The 18232-nt window shown below is 47.4% G+C and overlaps 1 protein-coding gene across 1 annotated transcript; it reads left to right on the top strand.

Moving 5' to 3' along the window:
* Positions 1 to 2172: 2172 nt before the first annotated feature.
* FMOD (fibromodulin) lies at positions 2173 to 17398 on the top strand. Its single transcript, XM_030562704.1, has 3 exons — positions 2173 to 2392; positions 8676 to 9668; positions 16521 to 17398. The coding sequence occupies exons 2-3, from the start codon at positions 8696 to 8698 to the stop codon at positions 16670 to 16672; spliced, it is 1125 nt and encodes a 374-aa protein (XP_030418564.1). The 5' UTR covers positions 2173 to 2392; positions 8676 to 8695; the 3' UTR covers positions 16673 to 17398.
* The last annotated feature ends 834 nt before the right edge of the window (positions 17399 to 18232 follow it).

Genomic DNA, 18232 nt, shown 5'->3' with positions numbered 1-18232 from the left:
GAAGGCAGGACTCTACTCTGACCAGCATTCACATTGCTATAGAAAGGGTGACCCTTTGATCTCTCCGGCCACACCCTCCCCTAATAAATAGCAGCTGCTCCGTAGGACAATGATTCCATACAATCAGTTCCTTTCCTAATAACTTCCATGAATCCGCCTCCCGTTCTTTCTGGCTACAGTGAGCGCTCCTACTAGCAATTCGTTATGAGTTATTTAGGGTCACTGCAAGCATCCCAAAAAGCAGTGGTAGTTTAGACTGGGATTTTCAAAGGAATCTACATAAACACAGCCCCCTAAGGGAGTTTGGCATCCATCTCCTGTTGAATGTAGCTAATTTACTCCAGGCTCCTTCAGAAACCCTATCCCCAGTGCCCTGACTGCTGTTGTACTGAGGGGTTATTAGCAGCTGGATGAGGATCTATTGGTTTTTCTTTTGTGAGGGAAGCGGGAGGAAATGTTTGAATAACTAATAATTATGTCTTGAAGTTTTAAAAATACCCTGTGCGTCGAGAGCTGGTGAAAGCGGATAGCCCCGGAGTTACAAAGGCCTCTTTCTTCTCCAGAGGCAAGTTGGCAGGGAATAATGTGGAATCTGGAAGCAGCTTGGATTGCCATGGCCTGGGTGGGGGATAAATAATTATATTTAAGCCCCTGTATAGGCCCATTTTAACCCCAGATCTCAAAGCGCTTTACAAAACTGGGTCAGTAGCATTAGCTTCATAACACAGGTGAGGAAACTGGCACTGAGACGCAAAGCGACTTGCAGAAGTTGAGCGACTATCTGTGGCAAAACTGGGAGAAGAGCCCCCGAGGCAGGAAGGGTGGGGCAGTAGCAGGGCTGCCCAGAGGATTCAGGGGGCCTGGGGTCTTCAGCGGCGGGAATTGCCGCCGAAGACCCAGCACTTCAGCGGCGGGTCCCAGAGCGGAAGGACCCCCCGCCGTGGGTCTTTGGGGCACTTCGATGGCAGGTTCCAGAGTGGAAGCCCCCCCCCCCCCCCGCCATCAAATTGCCGCTGAAGACCTGGAGCGAAAGACGCTCCGGGGGCCAAGGCCCCGCGAGAGTTTTCTGGGGCTCCTGGAGTGAGTGAAGGACTCCGCACCAGGGCCCTCAAAAAACTCTCGTGGGGCCCCCTGCGGGGCTTGGGGCAAATTGCCCCACTTGCTCCCCCCAGGTGGCCCTAGGCAGTAGTTAGCATGCCAGCCTGTGATTCTGGAAGACTCCGTCCAATTCCTTTGGCTGTGTGAATCTGGGCAAGTGCCTTCGGGCTTGTCTACATGGGAGTTATTCCACTTTGCAAGTGGGTTAAGCTGATTTGGAATAAAAGCATCCACGTGTGGAGTTAATCAAGAACAATGAATCCACTTTAAATTAACAGTTTATCTTATTCCAGATTAATGTTCACATGGAGGCAAGCCCTAAATGTCTCTGGGCCTCAGGTCCCCCATCTGTAAAAAGGGCACATCAGTGCTGCCCTGCTGCACCGGCATGTGATAAAGATTAAAGATGGTAAGATGCCCAGATATTGCAGTAATGGGGATCATAAAAGGGTGGATAGAAACCCAGGACTCCCAGGTCCTAGTCTATGTGCTATGTATCTTCAATATTTCTGTAGAACCCTTCCCCACAGTATCTAAGCAAGAAACTATGTTGCTTCCCATGTGGCTTAGCAGAGGACTCCAGCTAGCAGGACGGTCAACCTGGCACCTCTCAGCAGCAGGTTAAAACAAATTCTTAGTGTGACATTAGGTTTTTGGTATGTAGTTTATGTGCCTTGGATGCTGCTTCATTAGAATAAATATTTCTATGATAATTCCTATTTAATAGTAGAATAATAAAATATCAAGGTTTGCTGGTGGCCCACAGGGATGCAGCCTGTGGGCCATTCCGCCATCTCTCCCCTCGAAGTGAAAACGTGAAAGATGCTTTGTTTCTAAGCCGTTCATCCTCAGCGTCTCCCCCCACCCAAAGCCTGATTTTCTTTTTAAAGCAGCCTCATCGTCTCTGTTTGATGAGAAACGCAGGCGACCTAGCAAAAGTCTGTTCAAAACAACACCCACGATTCCACTAACTTGTTAAACAGAGCGAGGCTGGAAACTGCCAAAGCCTCTGTAAGAAAAGACATAAGAGTGAGAGAGAGGAGAGAGAAAAAGCAGGTTATTTATAAAGTCAGGCAGTGGTAGGGTATCTTCTCTCGACTCTGCAAACTGTCTGCCACTGGGAGGTTACTCCAAAAGGAAAACCCTGCAGTGCCCATGACCTGCAAGCACAATATTTGATCAGGACTGCGGGGCGGGCACCAACCCTGGCAAATTGAGATACACACATGCTCCTTAATACACAGGAGATCAGGCAGACGAACACTGAGGCTTTGGAAAAAGGACTCTGAGTCTGGTAAGTCGATTTCTGAATTTATCATGGGTTGTGCTACCTTTTTTTTTTGTTTGTTTGCATACCTGTACCGCAGAGGGAATACAAACCCTTGCCATGCACGACGCTGACATGGGGAGCCATGTGAATCACACGCCAACGACATGGATGGCACAAGTCTGAGCATCAAGGGCTGCTTTGGTTACTACTGGGGGAGCTTTTGTCCTTATTAACAATGCCCTTTTTTTCCTTTGGTGACTCGTTAAATTCTTGCCAGGGAGGAGTGAGACAAGCTAGACAGACAGATTCAAGCCAGACTCTAGTCTCCAGACCCCCAACCACCACCTCCTCCACCCAGCACAACATCTACCTCGCTCTGCACTGGGTTCTAGATGACGGCTATTACCTGGTTAACAGGGTGAGAAGGTGGCAATGGGTGAAGCTCATGCTGTCTGACTCTGGTTGTTCCAGCAAGGTGTCCTATGCAGCACAATCCCAATTAGACTAGCAGCCAGTGGAACTGAGACTAGTTTATTCATGCTGACAGATGAAGAAGTTAAACTTGTGTTATCCTACACACGAAAGGGATACTGACCCCACCGTAGAAATGGGGTTGGACAGTGGAAAGCTCCCTATGGGAAGGGGGCTGTAGGTTGAGAAACAAACCCCGTAGACTTGGCATTGGATAGAGGGAAACTGTGCTGCATATGCAAGAGAGACTCCTTAGGAACGGGTAAATTGAAGGAAAGACTGCCTGAGAATGGTGTGTACTTGCGGGAAGGTACCCCCTAGGAACAAGAGTGGAGATTCCCCCCTAAAAACAGTGCCACATAGTGGGAGAAACCTAGCAATTGGGGCAGACCCTCTAGGAATTGTGCCAAATAGGGGGGACAGACCCCCTAGAAATGGTGCTAAATTGGAGGACAGAACTCCTAGGAATTGTGCCAAATAGAGAGGTCAGACCCCCTAGGAATGGTGCTGTACAGTGGGAAAGATGGCCTGTAGTGGGGGTGGAGGAAGCCCATTTATCGGGAAGTAGGAATAGTATTTTACTAGTCAAGGTACCCCTGGAATGGGAAGAGGAGGAGAGCTGCTCTCTGAAGCAGCTTGAATGCCAAGCTCCTGCACCACACACAGACTCAGTTTCATGGGCCCCTTCGGCTGCCGGGAACTCCTGTACGTATGGAAAATGGAAGAAACCCAAGAGCCTACGCACGGAGTGTTTCAATCCTTCTTTTCTTCCCACATGAGCAGCCTGCCAGCCAGCACTGTGCCTAGGTGGCGATGCGCAGTCTGGCTCAGAGCAGGACTGTACCCTCTTTGTCTGGAGCGCCGGGATTCCTCATTAGGGCTGAAGCTATAAATAACGCCCCTTTCCTGCAGCTCTGTTCTGTATGCATGTCTGAGCGAGGGCTATGGATGCTGTCAGGCCTGCTACAAGTAACCCAGAGGCCTCCTGTGATAACACTGCTCTACAGCCAAAATGCTTCTGAAATAAATGTAGTCCAACTTTACTAATTCTGGGTCACTGAGAATGAAAATGATGCTTAAAATTGTTGATTGGCTCTAGTTTTCAAGATATGCTATTGGGTCAGTATATACGACCCTTGACTTGGGAATGGCGGAGGATAAGTGAGTTATAAAGGGAAGGGATCTCAATTTAAACCAGACATGACTAAAATACATCTTTGACTGGATCTATGAATAAATCTATGACTGGGTTTGGACAGTACTTGCTTTTGAGGCAAAACAATGAATGTTGCAATCTGAAGCTGGTATTGCATCATACATGATATGAATTGCATCATGTTATTCCTAGAAGTCATGGATGATGCAATTATAACGAAGCTTACATCACTCTGCTGAACAAATTGCCCTATATGAGCTCTAGAAATCATACAGTGTCGTGCTCTCTTATTTGTCAGTGTTTGATTTTGCAAAGGGACACATTTCAGTTTAGCCAAAGTGAGCAGAGATGCCTTGTACTGGTGTGAACGGTGCAGATAACTTCTGCTATGTTTGTGGTGAAGTGACTTTTGCATCACAAAAGCGCAGTATAACCACTATGGTTAAGAAAGCCCGTCACCTTTATTTTGGCTGCAAAATTGGAGATCAGGACAAGAGGTGGGCCCCACACATATGCTGCAACACTTGTGCAACAAATCTTGGCCAGTGGTTGAACAGGAAAAGGAAATCTATGCCTTTCGCAGTGCCAATGATTTGGAGAGAGCCAACAGATCATACCAGCAATTGTTACTTTTGCATGGTACCTCCAGTTGGGAAAGGTGTGTCAAAGAAGAAAAAGTGGACTGTGCATTATCCAAACATTCCATCAGCTATACGCCCAGTACCCCACGGAGAAGGACTGCCGGTTCCTGATGCACCAGAATCATTCTCACTTGAGTCAGACGAGGAAGAGGAAGAAAATGAAACTTCTGGTCGTGAACCATCAATGTCACAGGACCCACATTTTCTCCCATCCTTCTCCTCTGAACCGCACCTCATAACACAAGGTGAACTGAATGACCTTGTCAGGGATTTGGAACTACCCAACAGTAAGGCAGAGCTGTTGGGCTCCAGACTACAGCAGTGGAATCTCCTGGCAGGCTATCAGGGCAAATGGAGCCCATCAATGCTTGCAGACTATTGCTGGACAGTGACAAGAGATGCTCCATTTAATGAATACAAGAGAAAAGCCAAGAAGCGCCGAGTAGACACTGAATAGGACTAAACTATGTACATCAGTTTTCTGCCTTTTGTTTCATAATAAATTTTATTTATATAACCCTTTTGCTGATTTTTAAAGTGTTCCATAAACAGGACAGGTGAAATATTATCATGTAAAGCAACCATAAACACATGAAAAGACCTAGGTTTACAATTTATGATTAAAACTCTACTATCTACACAATAGACATAGACATAAAATGTAAAAACTTAAATATCTTAGAAACAGTAGACAATCAGTTGTTTTAATTGTCATATTTGAATTCAGCACATCAAAATACATAATAAATATCACATTTTATCTCTGAAGCAGACGACTTCTCAAAAATTGTAGACCAGTGTAATTAGTCTGGGGATGCCCCTGCCGAAGGCCCAGTTTGGACAGGCTGTCTGCACTGCAGGGGCAGCAAATCTAGATCAGAATGTCCAGCAGGCACTAATTTCACAGCTTTGCAAGGGCCTGGGCATGCCTGTAAGGGGACCTCTGATCTTCCACTCGTACTTGGATTATAGTAGCACCAGCCAAGAGCAAGGCCCCATTGCGCTAGGTGCTGTACATACCAGCAGTGATGGTCCTTGTCCCACAAAGCTGACAGTCTAAATACACCAGCCAGAGAAAGAATGGGAAGTATTACTGCTATCCCCATTTCCAGATAGGGAACTGAGGCCCAGAGCGAGAGAAGGTAATGCAGGAAGACTGTGGGAGTTGACGCCCCGCCTCTTACAGCCCAAGCCAGAGCTGTAAGCACAAGGGAAGCCTTCGCAGAGCAGACCTTAACAATAAGTTGGACTCACACCGTGCTCAGAGTAGCTGGAATGCTCTGGGAGAAGCCCCCTCTCCATCCTGCTGGTCACTCCATGACAATAAGGCCAGGCTGTTGAATGCTGATCAAGCACTTTGTGGTACGTACTGGAAGATGCCTCAGCCAGCAGGGTCATTCTCCCCTCCCGTCAGGGTGGGTGAGCCCAGTCCTGCCCCCAATGGGAGTTTTCTGACTGATCTGAGGGGCTCAGCCTGATCCCACTCTGTTATTACTGCCCTGAGGTCCTGACACGTAAGAGAAGGAGGTGACTAAAGGGAATGTCATACCCAGGATCAGAGTCTTTTCTCCTCAGGCTGAAAAGGCACATCAACCCCTCTTCTTTCTCCCTAACCCTTCCCACAAGCCTGCCCTAGTGGCCTTGGCTCTCAGAGTCCATCCAGCCCTGGGTGAGTAGAGCACCCACCCCTGGCAAAAGCTCAAAGCTTCATGTTACAGCTAGGGTGACTGGGGCTAAGAACCCTCTGCCCCCCACAGGCCACACGGTGGGAAGTTCCAGAGCGCAGTGCTACAATAGAAATGACTGAGTTAAAAGACCCCTATGGTGACGGGGCAGAACTCTCTGCTGCAGCAGGGGTGACCTTCCTTCAGAAGTGCCTGCAGGACCAGCAAGAGGGTGATAGAGGAAAAGTGGTGCTCAGAGCCCATCGGATTAGCTACCATTCCTTCCAACGGAGCCAAGGTATACAGGAGACCCAGAGAGCCAGCCACGTATGTAGGGGTCAGCAGGCAGCAGGGGCGGCTCCAGGCAGCAGTGCACCAAGCACGTGCCTGGGGCAGCAAGCCACGGGAGGTGGCCTGCTGGTCACGTCATGCCTGTGGGAGGTCCGCCGGTCCTGCAGTTTCGGTGGCAATTCAGTGACGCGTATGCCGAAGGCACGAGACCAGTGGACCTCCCGCAGGCATGCCGCTGAATCCGCATTACCAGCGGACCTCCCACAGGCATGCCACCGAAAGCCACCTGACTGCCACGCTTGGGGCAGCAAAAAACAGAGAGCCACCCCTGGCAGGCAGGACTGAATCTGCTCTCATCCCTTTAACCTCCCCTACTCAGGGCAGCTCGGGGTACTTCCCGGATGCTTTCCAAACTCTTCTTTGCATGCTGTTCGATGCACGCAGAATTAAGGAAAGAGTGTAAGCCACTGTGTGGGTGGTTATATGGCCCTCATAGCCATGGTGTGCCATGAGGGAAGGTCGGGCAGTATTATTTAGGTAGGGCTTACTTAGTCTGCAGAAGAGAAGAGTGAGGGGGGGGATTTGATAGCAGCCTTCAACTACCTGAAGCGGGATTCCAAAGAGGATGGAATTTGGCTGTTCTTGGTGGTGGCAGATGACAGAACAAGGAGCAATGGTCTCAAGTTGCAGTGAGAGAAGTCTAGGTTGGATATTAGGAAAAACTATTTCACTAGGAGGGTGGTGAAGCACTGGAATGGGTTACCTAGGGAGGTGTTGGAATCTCCATCCTTAGAGGTTTTTAAGGCCCGGCTTGACAAAGCCTTGGCTGGGATGATTTAGTGGGGATTTGTCCTGCTTTGAGCAGGGGGTTGGACTAGTTGATCTCCTGAGTTCTCTTCCAACCCTAATCTTCTATGATTCTATTAACCCCATTGTACAGATGTGGAACTGAGGCACGGGGTAGAGTAAGTCACTTGCCCAAGTCACGAAAGAAATCTGTGACCAAAGCCAGGAATGGATGCCAGGTTTCCTGAGTCCCAATTCAAAACCCTCTCCAATAGGTCACCCCTCCTCCCCAGCCAAACAGCTTTTGTCTCACTGCATCCAGGTGCCTGGGTCTGTGACTGAAGCCTGATGAAATATTAACAGCAACAATTTCATGCCACTAATTTAGCCCCTTTTCTTCTGCTTGCAAATTATCCATGAATAGACTTTGATCTTTATAAATGTGTTTGCTATGCAAAGTCGATGATGAATGGTTACTTCAGCCTCTGGGTTTCATCTTGACTATCTGTCACTTCAAACAATTGCTATTCATGGGGTCTAATTGGTCACTTAAGTCACAAGGTATTGTTTCTGCTTCCTGATTGGGTGACACCTAAAGAGCTTCCAGGCAATCACTCATAATGTAAATCTTTATACAGGTCAATGTGCATTAAATATTTTTGCAATGTCAGGAGTCTTGGGTTCTCTTCTCAGCTTTTCACTGACCTGCTGTCTCTGTCTCTCCTCCATCCTGTGTACGTCTTGTCTATATATACTGGAAGCAGGAACTCTTACAATGTACAGCTCCTAGCACAATGGGCCTCCAATCTCATTTGTAGCATCTATAGACACTACTGTAATAATAACGTTATTATTATTAATGATAATAATAAAGAAGTTATCATGATCAAAATGTCACTGGCATGAATGTTCACAAAAAACAAATGAAAGGATGGTGAATTGGATCCAGCTCTCTCTATTACTGCAACTCAAGGGCCACCTCCCTCAATGATATGATAATAATACCTAGCTCTTATATAGCACTTTTCATTTGCAGACCTCAAAGCACTTGACAAAAGAGGTCAGTGTCATTATCCCCATTTTAAAAATGGGGAGACTGAGACACAAAGAAGGGACGTTACTTGTCCAAGGTCACCCAGAAAACCAGCGACAGGGTCAGGAACAGAAACCAGGTCTCCTGATTTCCTCTCCAACGCTCTAGGCCCCATGCTTCCCTATGATAAACTCCTTCCTGTTTCCTATTTCTAGTCACTTGTGCCTGACCTAAAGTTGCTCATATTTTTCCCACTTCCATACAGGTTCCACGAGGTTCTGCACAATGCACTGGGCTTCCATCCTGATAGTTGCTGGGCTGTGTGGGGTCTCCCTGGGCCAGTATGAAGATGAAGAAGATATGTACTGGTTGCATCAGTACCTTCGCAGCCAGGCTTTGTCCTATAACTACATGCCGTACTACGAGGATGAGGCCCCCCCTTACCCTTATGTCTCGCCTGGGTCCTCCTTTGCAGAGCCCATCCTTGAGCCTGTTTCCAGGGAATGCCCCCAGGAGTGCGACTGCCCCCCCAACTTCTCTACAGCGTTGTACTGCGACAGTCGCAACCTGAGGTACCTTCCCTTTGTGCCTTCCAGGATGAAATACGTCTACTTCCAGAACAACCAGATCACCAGCGTCCAAGAGGGGGCTTTCGACAACGCCACAACGCTGGAATGGATTGCGCTGCATGGCAACCAGATAACCAGTGAGAAGATGGGCAAGAGGGTCTTTGCCAGGCTTAAGAACCTGGAAAGGTTGTATCTGGATAACAATAACCTGACCAAGATGCCCAGCCCCCTGCCCAGGTCCCTGAGAGAACTCCACCTGGCTTACAATCAGATCACCAGGATCCCATCCAATGCTCTGGAGGGTTTGGAGAACCTTACTGCCCTGTATCTCAGCCACAACCAGATCCATGATATAGGAGCATCTTTCAAAGGGTTAAAGTCCTTGATCCTTGTTGACCTGAGCTACAATCACCTCAGAAAGGTCCCCGATGGCCTCCCAAGCTCTCTGGAACAGCTCTACCTAGAGCACAACTACATCTACACCATCCCTGATGAGTACTTCAAAGTATCACCCAAGCTGCTCTATATCAGGCTGTCCCACAACAGCCTGACCAACGATGGACTCTCCTCCAACACCTTCAACACCAGCAGCATCCTAGAGCTGGATCTGTCTTATAACAGGCTCCAGAAGATCCCCCGGGTTAGCACCAACCTCGAGAACCTCTATCTCCAAGGGAACCAAATCAATGGTGAGCAGCTTCCCAACAGCACCCTTTTGATGCTAGGGGATCCTATTGTCAAATGATCAGGACAAGGGGTTGGGAAATGGGGACCCAAGTTCTAGCATTGTTTGTTGGAAGCAGCCTGGTCTAATGGCCTGAGCACAGGGGCTGGGACTCAGAAAACCTAAATTCCATTGCGGTCTTTATCACTGATTTCTTCTGTGGCCTTAGGACAGTCACTTCCCTACTCTGTGCCTCTGTTTGCCCCATCTACACGGTACTTATGTAAAGTGCTTTGAGATGCTCAGATGCATGGTGCTCTGGTAAGTGCAAGGTGTTATCCTTTGGCTCATTGGAAGTCCCTCTCGTGTCTGTGAGATTATCTTTTTAAATTCTGCAAGCTGAGATAGAACTCCACAGAGAATTTAAAGGTGAAGAAATAACGAGATTGAGATATATTAATGATTAAAAAAATACTAGCTGAATTAAATAGTCAGCGGTCAGATGACAAAGGTCATCTTTGGCACAAGTGATGTGGCTGCACTGAGGATGGGGGATGCCACTGAGAGAAGAGGACATAAGAAAGCATAGTGCATAAGAACAGGAATACCCTGACGAAGTGAGTGTTCACCCACGAAAGCTCATGCTCCAATACATCTGTTAGTCTATTAGGTGCCACAGGACTCTTTGTGGCAAGAATAGAATAGTATCCCTTTAAATATTTTAAGAACACTGTCATGTCATGGAGAGGGTCCAGAGAAGAGCAACAAGAATGATTAAAGGTCTTGAGAACATGACCTATGAAGGAAGGCTGAAGGAATTGGGTTTGTTTAGTTTGGAAAAGAGAAGACTGAGAGGGGACCTGATAGCAGTTTTCAGGTATCTAAAAGGGTGTCATCAGGAGGAGGGAGAAAACTTGTTCACCTTGGCCTCCAATGGTAGAACAAGAAGCAATGGACTTAAACTGCAGCAAGGGAGATTTAGGTTGGACATTAGGAAAAAGTTCCTAACTGTCAGGGTAGTTAAACACTGGAATAGGTTGCCTAGGGAAGTTGTGGAATCTCCATCGCTGGAGATATTTAAGAGTAGGTTAGATAAATGTCTATCAGGGATGGTCTAGACAGTATTTGGTCCTGCCATGATGGCAGGGGACTGGACTCGATGACCTCTCGAGGTCCCTTCCAGTCCTAGAGTCTATGGTGCTGACTATATTAGAAGCCAGTGAGAGCAGCAGCGTGTAGGTGACTAGGTCTGGTGTGTTTGTGTACATCAGTAAACACAGTTATTTGGGACCCAGCTGTGTGCCCATGTGGTTTCTTTATATAAACTTCTGTTGTGTAAAGAGCAAAAAAGCACAACAGAAAAGATGTGAAAAGAACAGAAAGAAACGCATCCTTTGCATGACAGGGGAAAGACAATATTCTGTTCCCCCCTCACGCTGGTGCACAGCTGAATAATCCTAGAGACGTACATTTGGTTCCCTGCACCGGGATGTAAACTGTGGTGCAAGTGACACACCTGATTCCGTTCTCACTTACGTGGGTGTAAAAGGGGAGTGACTCCGCTGAAGTCAATGGTGCGGGTGGGAGCAGAGTTGGGTCCAGATGACACAGGGTTGATCAGGAAGTAGGGGCAAGTGGCAAAGTGATGCAATTTATGCCATGCTTTGGCACTCAGTGAGTGTGCAAGTCTATGGGGCCCAGATTCAGACCTGAATAGTGAGCACAGCTTCTATTAAACCGAATGGGGATTGTGTCTGCTTACACCAGACCTGAAGCTAACTCTGGGAATATGCGTAATGGTGTAGGTGCACCTTCTCATTTACGTGCATGGGCAAAGGCTGCTTTCTGAATGCCAGATCAGCGCAAGGTTTGCTACTTTGCCACTTACATGCCCCTCGTAACATACTGTGTCATTTACACTAAGACTGATTGACCCATGGGAGTTGCACCAGTTCGCTCCAGCTTGCATTTGGCCCATGAAGTGCACTTGTGTCTATGCATTTGGGCTTCTGCCTAGCTTAATCCCGTATCCACTCCTGGGCTGGAGCACTGGCTGCTTAACATTACCGACCTGGAAGCCAAAAATAGTAATACTCCCCTCTCTGGGGTGCTAAAGCACCACAGTACATCTCTTCCACCCTGCTGCTCCCAGCATACATCATCATTACAGACAATTAGTGAGAGTTGTTGTCTGGCCTTTCGGGCAGCTTCTTCAGCACAGGAACTAAATCTGCATTGGCCAAGAAACTCCCGTGTGGATTTAGCTGGGGTGTCCTGGGTGATAGTGACACTAAAGCCTAAGCAAATGTCTGATGGAGGGTCTCCATCAGGGTGGGATGATGGGCTTTGTGCTGGGGTCAGATGAGGCCGGGGGTAACGGGGTCTGTGCTGTCACAGGGGTTTTTATATCTGCTCACACTGGAACAGTTAGCAAATGCTTTTCACTTGTGGCAGTCCCTGAGCCATCCTAGATCAGAGATTTGAGCACAGGATAAACAGTCTTTCTTGATCAGCGGTTCTCCATCAGGACTGCCATCTCCAGGATTCGATGACTGCTGCTATAGGCTCCCCCTGCCCTACTCAATGCTAAGCTTCTATCTGCTTCCTCTTACCAGTGCACGTTACATTCGAAGGCAGGGGTTCTCAACCTTTTTCTTTTGGAGGCCCCCCGCAACATGCTATAAAAACTGCACAGTCCATCTGTCCCACAACAACTGTTTTTCTGCATATAAAAGCCGGGGCCGGCATTAGGGGGTAGCAAGCAGTGCAATTGCCCAGGGCCCCACACCACAGGGCTTCAGGTGATGGGGCTTCGGCTTTCTTCCCTGGGCCCCAGCAAGTCTAATGCTGATCCTGCTTGGTGGACCCTCTGAAACCTGCTCATGGCCCACCCAGGGGGCCCTGGACCCCTGGTTAAGAACCACTGTTCTAAGGGGCTATGGAGTTTCCAGATACCTCTGCAATGCAGTGTGCACACACCTCCAGTAACCAGTACACAAAGGTTACTGGGTTCCATAGATGACTCTTCATTCAGAGGGATCCCAAGAAGACATATGCAAAGAAGAAAAGATTCTTGGTTTTGTCTGGTCCTTTCTGTCTGCCTCGCTCTCTATCCCTCCTTACTGGGATCCACTAAACTTCTGCTATCAGCATTACTTTAAAATGTCTCCAATTTGGCACCATCGTGGAATTCTGCTTTGGACCCGTTTGTTCTAAAACCTTGGAGCACCCAAAGCAACTTGGATGTAATGGGCAGATTCTTTCATGTTGGAAAGTCTCATGTCAGCATCTAGATTTCTTTCCAAAACATCCAAGTCACAGGAGCAACATTCCTATTCAATATTTGGTTCCCCCCCTCAAAGGCAAATGGAAAAATCTTGTTTGAGATTCTAAATGTGTTATTTTGGGGGGTTTGAGAACCTTTCACCTGACAGTCACCACTTCAAATCCAGACTGGGTCCATTGCTGGCCATAAGCCATTAATGGTATTTTCTAAAAGATGTTCAGGACTCTGAAGGGGTTTCATCTTATTATTTATGATTGTGGACTCAACTGAGATCGGGATCCTAGTGTACTAGGGGCTGCATAGACTCATGGTAAGAGACAGCACTGCCCCAAAGAGCTTGCATGCAGATCCTCGAAGGTATTTAGGTGCCTAACTCCTATTTATATCAGTTTACCTCCAAAGTGGATCATGCTAATTCAGAATAAGGCATTCCTATTCCGGAATAAGAACATCCACACATGGCGTGAATCAGGAATAGTTAATCTGCTTTAAATTCACATTTTACCTTTTTCTGGATTATTTTTCATGTGTCAACAAGCCCTTGGTCTCTTTTGCCTTGCTTTACCATCTGTACAATGGAGGTAAGAGCACTACCCACCAGTGTTGTGAGGGTAAATCAATTTTTTTTAAATTGTGGGGTGCTCAGTTGCTATAGTTATGAGGGCCATATAAGCACTTAAGATGGACATCCCAAAAGGGGCCCCTCCAAGTTAGTGGAAGCATCATGTGTGGGAAGCTTGCCCCGTCATTTCCTGCGCTTCCCTGTGGTTAAACAGAAGCCTTTCATCTCCAGAACCTACCTGGCATCTTTCACCAGGGTGAAATTCACTGAAATCAGAAAACAAACGGAACATTTTTTTTTTAAGCTAAATGCCTGGAAAAAATCCATTCCTGCTTTTCTCCCCTGACAAGCCCTGCAGTCAGGACACTCTGTAATATCAGAGAAATCTGAGCAACAAGCTGTGCTGCCTGCATCACTTACTTAAATTAAGTGTTAGTGATGCCATCAACTGTTTTAGGGGAAACGCATAGCCCTGCACTGGGGAACTGACAGACATGCATGCAAAATGAGAACAGACTCCCAAATGTTTACTTTCAACATGTGCAATTGTTGAGTCTGCACCTAGATGGCGTTAAATCAAGCTGGCGCTCAACCCCTTGTGTTTATTTGATCATGCATTTTTATGGCTGTTTTTGCAGCTGAGCTTGAAAGTATTCAGTGGGGTTCTCTGAAGAGCGTTATTTCCCTGTAGTGAATGAGGAATGCTGCAGATCGACAGAATCAAGAGGCCGTGTTTTGTTTTTACACATACCTGGAGCCTCTGCTGAGCTTTTAAGACAATGATGTTGTGATTTCCTGGACGGAAAACATTCTCCCTGTGACTCGTCTCCGATGGACAATACCACTTTGTCTTTAGTGTCATCATCCAAGGATCTCAAAGAACTTTACAAACCCTAATGACTGATGCTGAGGCAGTGTGGTCCAGTGGCTAGGGCATTGAACTAGGTTTGGGGAGAAATTGGTTTGACCCCTGGCTTTGCCACTAACGAGCTGTGTGACTTTTGAGCAAGTCATTTGACCTTCTCACCCACTGACTGTCTTGTCTTCTAAAGCTCTTATATATGGACAGTATTTAGCACAATGAGGCTTGGATCTTGGCTGGACCCTTGCTACTGCATGTTCCCATGTAGGTAAGTAGGATCAGGTACTCTACAGACTAGTATTTAAGTACTTTAAATGTTCTGTACTTAGTACTTGGATTTAAGTACATTTTAAAGGTACTTAAAGGATAAATAACTTTTTTTTAATCTGCAAATACTTTTTCAAAATAGCTGTTTGAAACCATCACATCCCTCCCAACTGTCCCAGAGTCTGGCTGGCCCCCAGAACTCACTGTCCCAGCTTAGGTTCCAAGCCCTGAGTTCCAGCTGCCAGGGCTTTTTTTGGCCCTGCTGTTGCACTAGTCAGGGAGGGTGGCAGCCTTGCCCCCGTCCTCACCTTCGTTTCTGATTGGTCAATGCAACTGGCAGCAGGAGACCTGCTCCCTGGCCCAGCTGCAATGGGGAGACTTGTTCACAGCACCTGGGGAAGGCCCAGAATACAAGACCCTCTTGTATGGATACTTTTCTGCAGCAACAATTCCGTGACGGGCCAGTGTCCAAAGAAAAAACAGATAAGCTATTGTAAGAATTAGCTTAATTCTTATAATACGGGGGTTGAAAGAACTTGTACATGTCTTTATAAATACATCAGTTCTATTTCCACAGCATATTTGGACTTCAAAGTTCTCTGTATTGGTGTATTTGGCACTTGTATGGAAGTCCATTTTATCAGTACGTACGGCAACACTATGCTGCTGTAATAGAAATAACAGGGTGTCACAACAGGGAAATGGAGGCAGTGAGAGATGAAGTGACTTGACCAAAGACACATGGTGAAACAGTAGCAGAGGCAGGAATAGAACTCATGTTTCCCTGCTCTTACCATTACTCAGGGCTAACCCCCAGTGAAAGAGCTACAGGGGGAGGCTCAATGCCTATTCCCTGCCCCTCTGTCCCCGTGTGGTGCTGAAGAGATGGAGTCTCACTGTTCTCCCGAGTCTGCTTGTGAGCAGGGCAGTCACCTCCCCAGCTTTAAACAAGGAACATCTGTTCTAAGGAATTCTCTCTCCCCAGCTAGGTACTGTATTTGTTACGTCTCTGCTAAGTCCTGGAGCTTTGCTGCCCCCTGGCTGCTCTCTTCCTTCACAAAGGCTGCACGGAAAGCTGGAGCACGTCTCTCCCCAAAACACACCCTCTCCCACAGTACAACAGAGGGCTTTCAAGGTTTGCTGTGGCTCTGTAGTGGCTCAGTTGGGATCACAGCAGCCCCCTTCACTGCTAGCAGAGAGATCTTGCTAGAAGGATAACAGACCCAGTCATGCTCTGCAATCTACTTCCCTTCCCCATGCTAACAGGAGAGCAGGGTCTGACCCCTCCCTGAGCTACACGAGTGTAACTCAGTTGACTTCAGTGGAGTGACTCCTGATTTACACAGGAATAAATGAGAGGAGAATCAGGGCCAGGGCATTTTCTGCCCTTTCAGACATGTCTAGTGATTTTGGTAGCTTCCGTTTGTTGGGTGCCCAGCTTTAAGGGTCCTGATTTGAAGAGAGAAGGCATTCAGCACCGTCTGAAAATCAGGCCTCCTGAAGGTTGTCTCAAAATCGTTACTCAGTTCTGAATGCCTTGGCCCTTGTTCAAAGTAATACATGTTTCAAACCCCACTGAGATAGCCCAAGTGTGGTTTTTAGTTATGGGAGGGATTTGTGGGGGGAGGGCAAAGGAGGCAGAGTGGTTCTCAACTGAATTTCAAAGGCCCTGTGTCTGCACTATGGAGCAAGACATTGCAATAAAACACGCTGTTTAAAAAAGTGTATTACCGTAGTGCCCTGACACTTTAGTCATGTCCACTGTTAGGACTATTACTGCCCATGGTGCCGTTAGTACTGATCCATCCTGGACATGGCTTTTTTCCATCAGGATTGTAAGAACACTAGCTAGTGAGTTGTTGGCTCTGTCTCAGCTCCCTGTCTCCTTTTCTCCCTGCAGAATTCTCCATCAGCAGCTTCTGCACAGTCATCGATGTCATGAACTTTTCCAAGCTCCAGGTCTTGCGGCTGGATGGGAACGAGATCCAACGGAACGCAGTGCCCCCAGATGCTCCCCTCTGCCTGAGGCGTGCTGCTGTCATTGAGATTTAACCCCAACCTCCTGCCCTCCCTCCCCCCCCATGCTCTCCCCCAGTCCTCAAGGCAGCACCACACCTGTTCCAGTAATCCAGGCTGTGGAAGGCCTTCACTCTCGTTTTAACGTGGCTTGATGGTTTGATTTGGCTTCTGCAATAGCGTAATATGGGTGGCATGATAGCAGCCTGTGCAGGGTTCCCTGCCAGAGTAGGAGGGATGTATCATTAACATCACCCACTAGATGTGACCTGATAGGCTAAACGGGGTAGCACCAGTATGGAGGCAGTTCTCTGCTTTGTCCTATAAAAACCCTACGGTTCTCTCTCTAAACAGCCAATCAGTTCTCTTGATTCCCCACCATTGTCTTGCTGCACACTTGTCCATGTGGCTCCCACTAGCATGTGTGGGTTGCCTGGAGGGGACTCAAGTTGTCTCTGTTCAAATGCATTGGATTTGAAAGTTTGATGCCAGCTGGGATGGTTTTGGAGTTCATGTTCCGTGTAGGAGGAACTGTGGTAAAGGGATCAGAGACGAGGGAGGAGGAGAATTCAAGTTTTTCAAAGGTAGTGTGGAAAAACAGAACAGGCCATGGGATCGAGCTCATTTGAAGAGAGGAAAATAGCTATAATCCATGGGTCAGAACTTCACCAGGTGTAACCACATTGACTTAGAGTCATAAAATATCAGGGTTGGAAGGGACCTCAGGAGGTCATCTAGTCCAACCCCCTGCTCAAAGCAGGAGCAATCCCAGGACAGATTTTTACCCCAATTCCCTAAATAGCTCCCTCAAGGATTGAACTCATAACTGTGCATTTAGTAGGCCAATGCTCAAACCACTAAGCTATCCCTCCCCCTTCTGGCAGTAGGTTTAAAACAAACAAAAGGAAATATTTTTTCACACCATGCACAGTCAACCTGTGGAACTCCCTGCCAGAGGATGTTGTGAAGGCCAGGACTATAACAGGTTCAAAAAAGAACTAGATACATTCATGAAGGATAAGTTCATCAATGCCTATTAGCCAGGATGGGCAGGGATGGTGTCCCTAGTCTCTGTTTGCCAAAAGCTGGGAATGGGCGATAGGGAATGGATCACTTGATGATCACCTGTTCTGTTCATTCCGTCCAGGGCACTGGGCATTGGCCACTGTTGGAAGACAGCGTACTGGGCTAGGTGGACTTTTGGTCTGACCCAGTATCGCTGTTCTTATGTGCTTATGTTCTTATGAATAATGCTGATTTACACCAGCTGAGGATCTGCAACTTTATATCCTGTATTTACTAGTCTCCTCTTACTTGAGACTGCCGAACTTTCAGGAGACTATCCTCCTAAAACACACTTCTATGTAGCTAGCAAGATGTAGGAGCTGATTTATAAAGGGGAATTGCCTGGGGGAAATTTGTGTGGTTCAAAGGTTTACAGGCTAGTTTTTCGAGCCCCACACTTCCCCTCCCTCCTCAGAATGTTGGCAAACCAATAGAGCCTATTGGCCGATGATGTAGTCAGGCGTCACCCTCTAGCTGGAATCTGCCAGTAGGATGTTTCAGGCTGAATTGGTCAAAAAAAAAATGCCAATA

This window comes from Gopherus evgoodei, chromosome 4 (genome assembly GCF_007399415.2).
Source record: "Gopherus evgoodei ecotype Sinaloan lineage chromosome 4, rGopEvg1_v1.p, whole genome shotgun sequence".
NCBI lineage: Eukaryota > Metazoa > Chordata > Testudines > Testudinidae > Gopherus > Gopherus evgoodei.
Note: the sequence above shows the minus strand (reverse complement) of the source record. Positions and strands in the feature narration are given on the sequence as shown.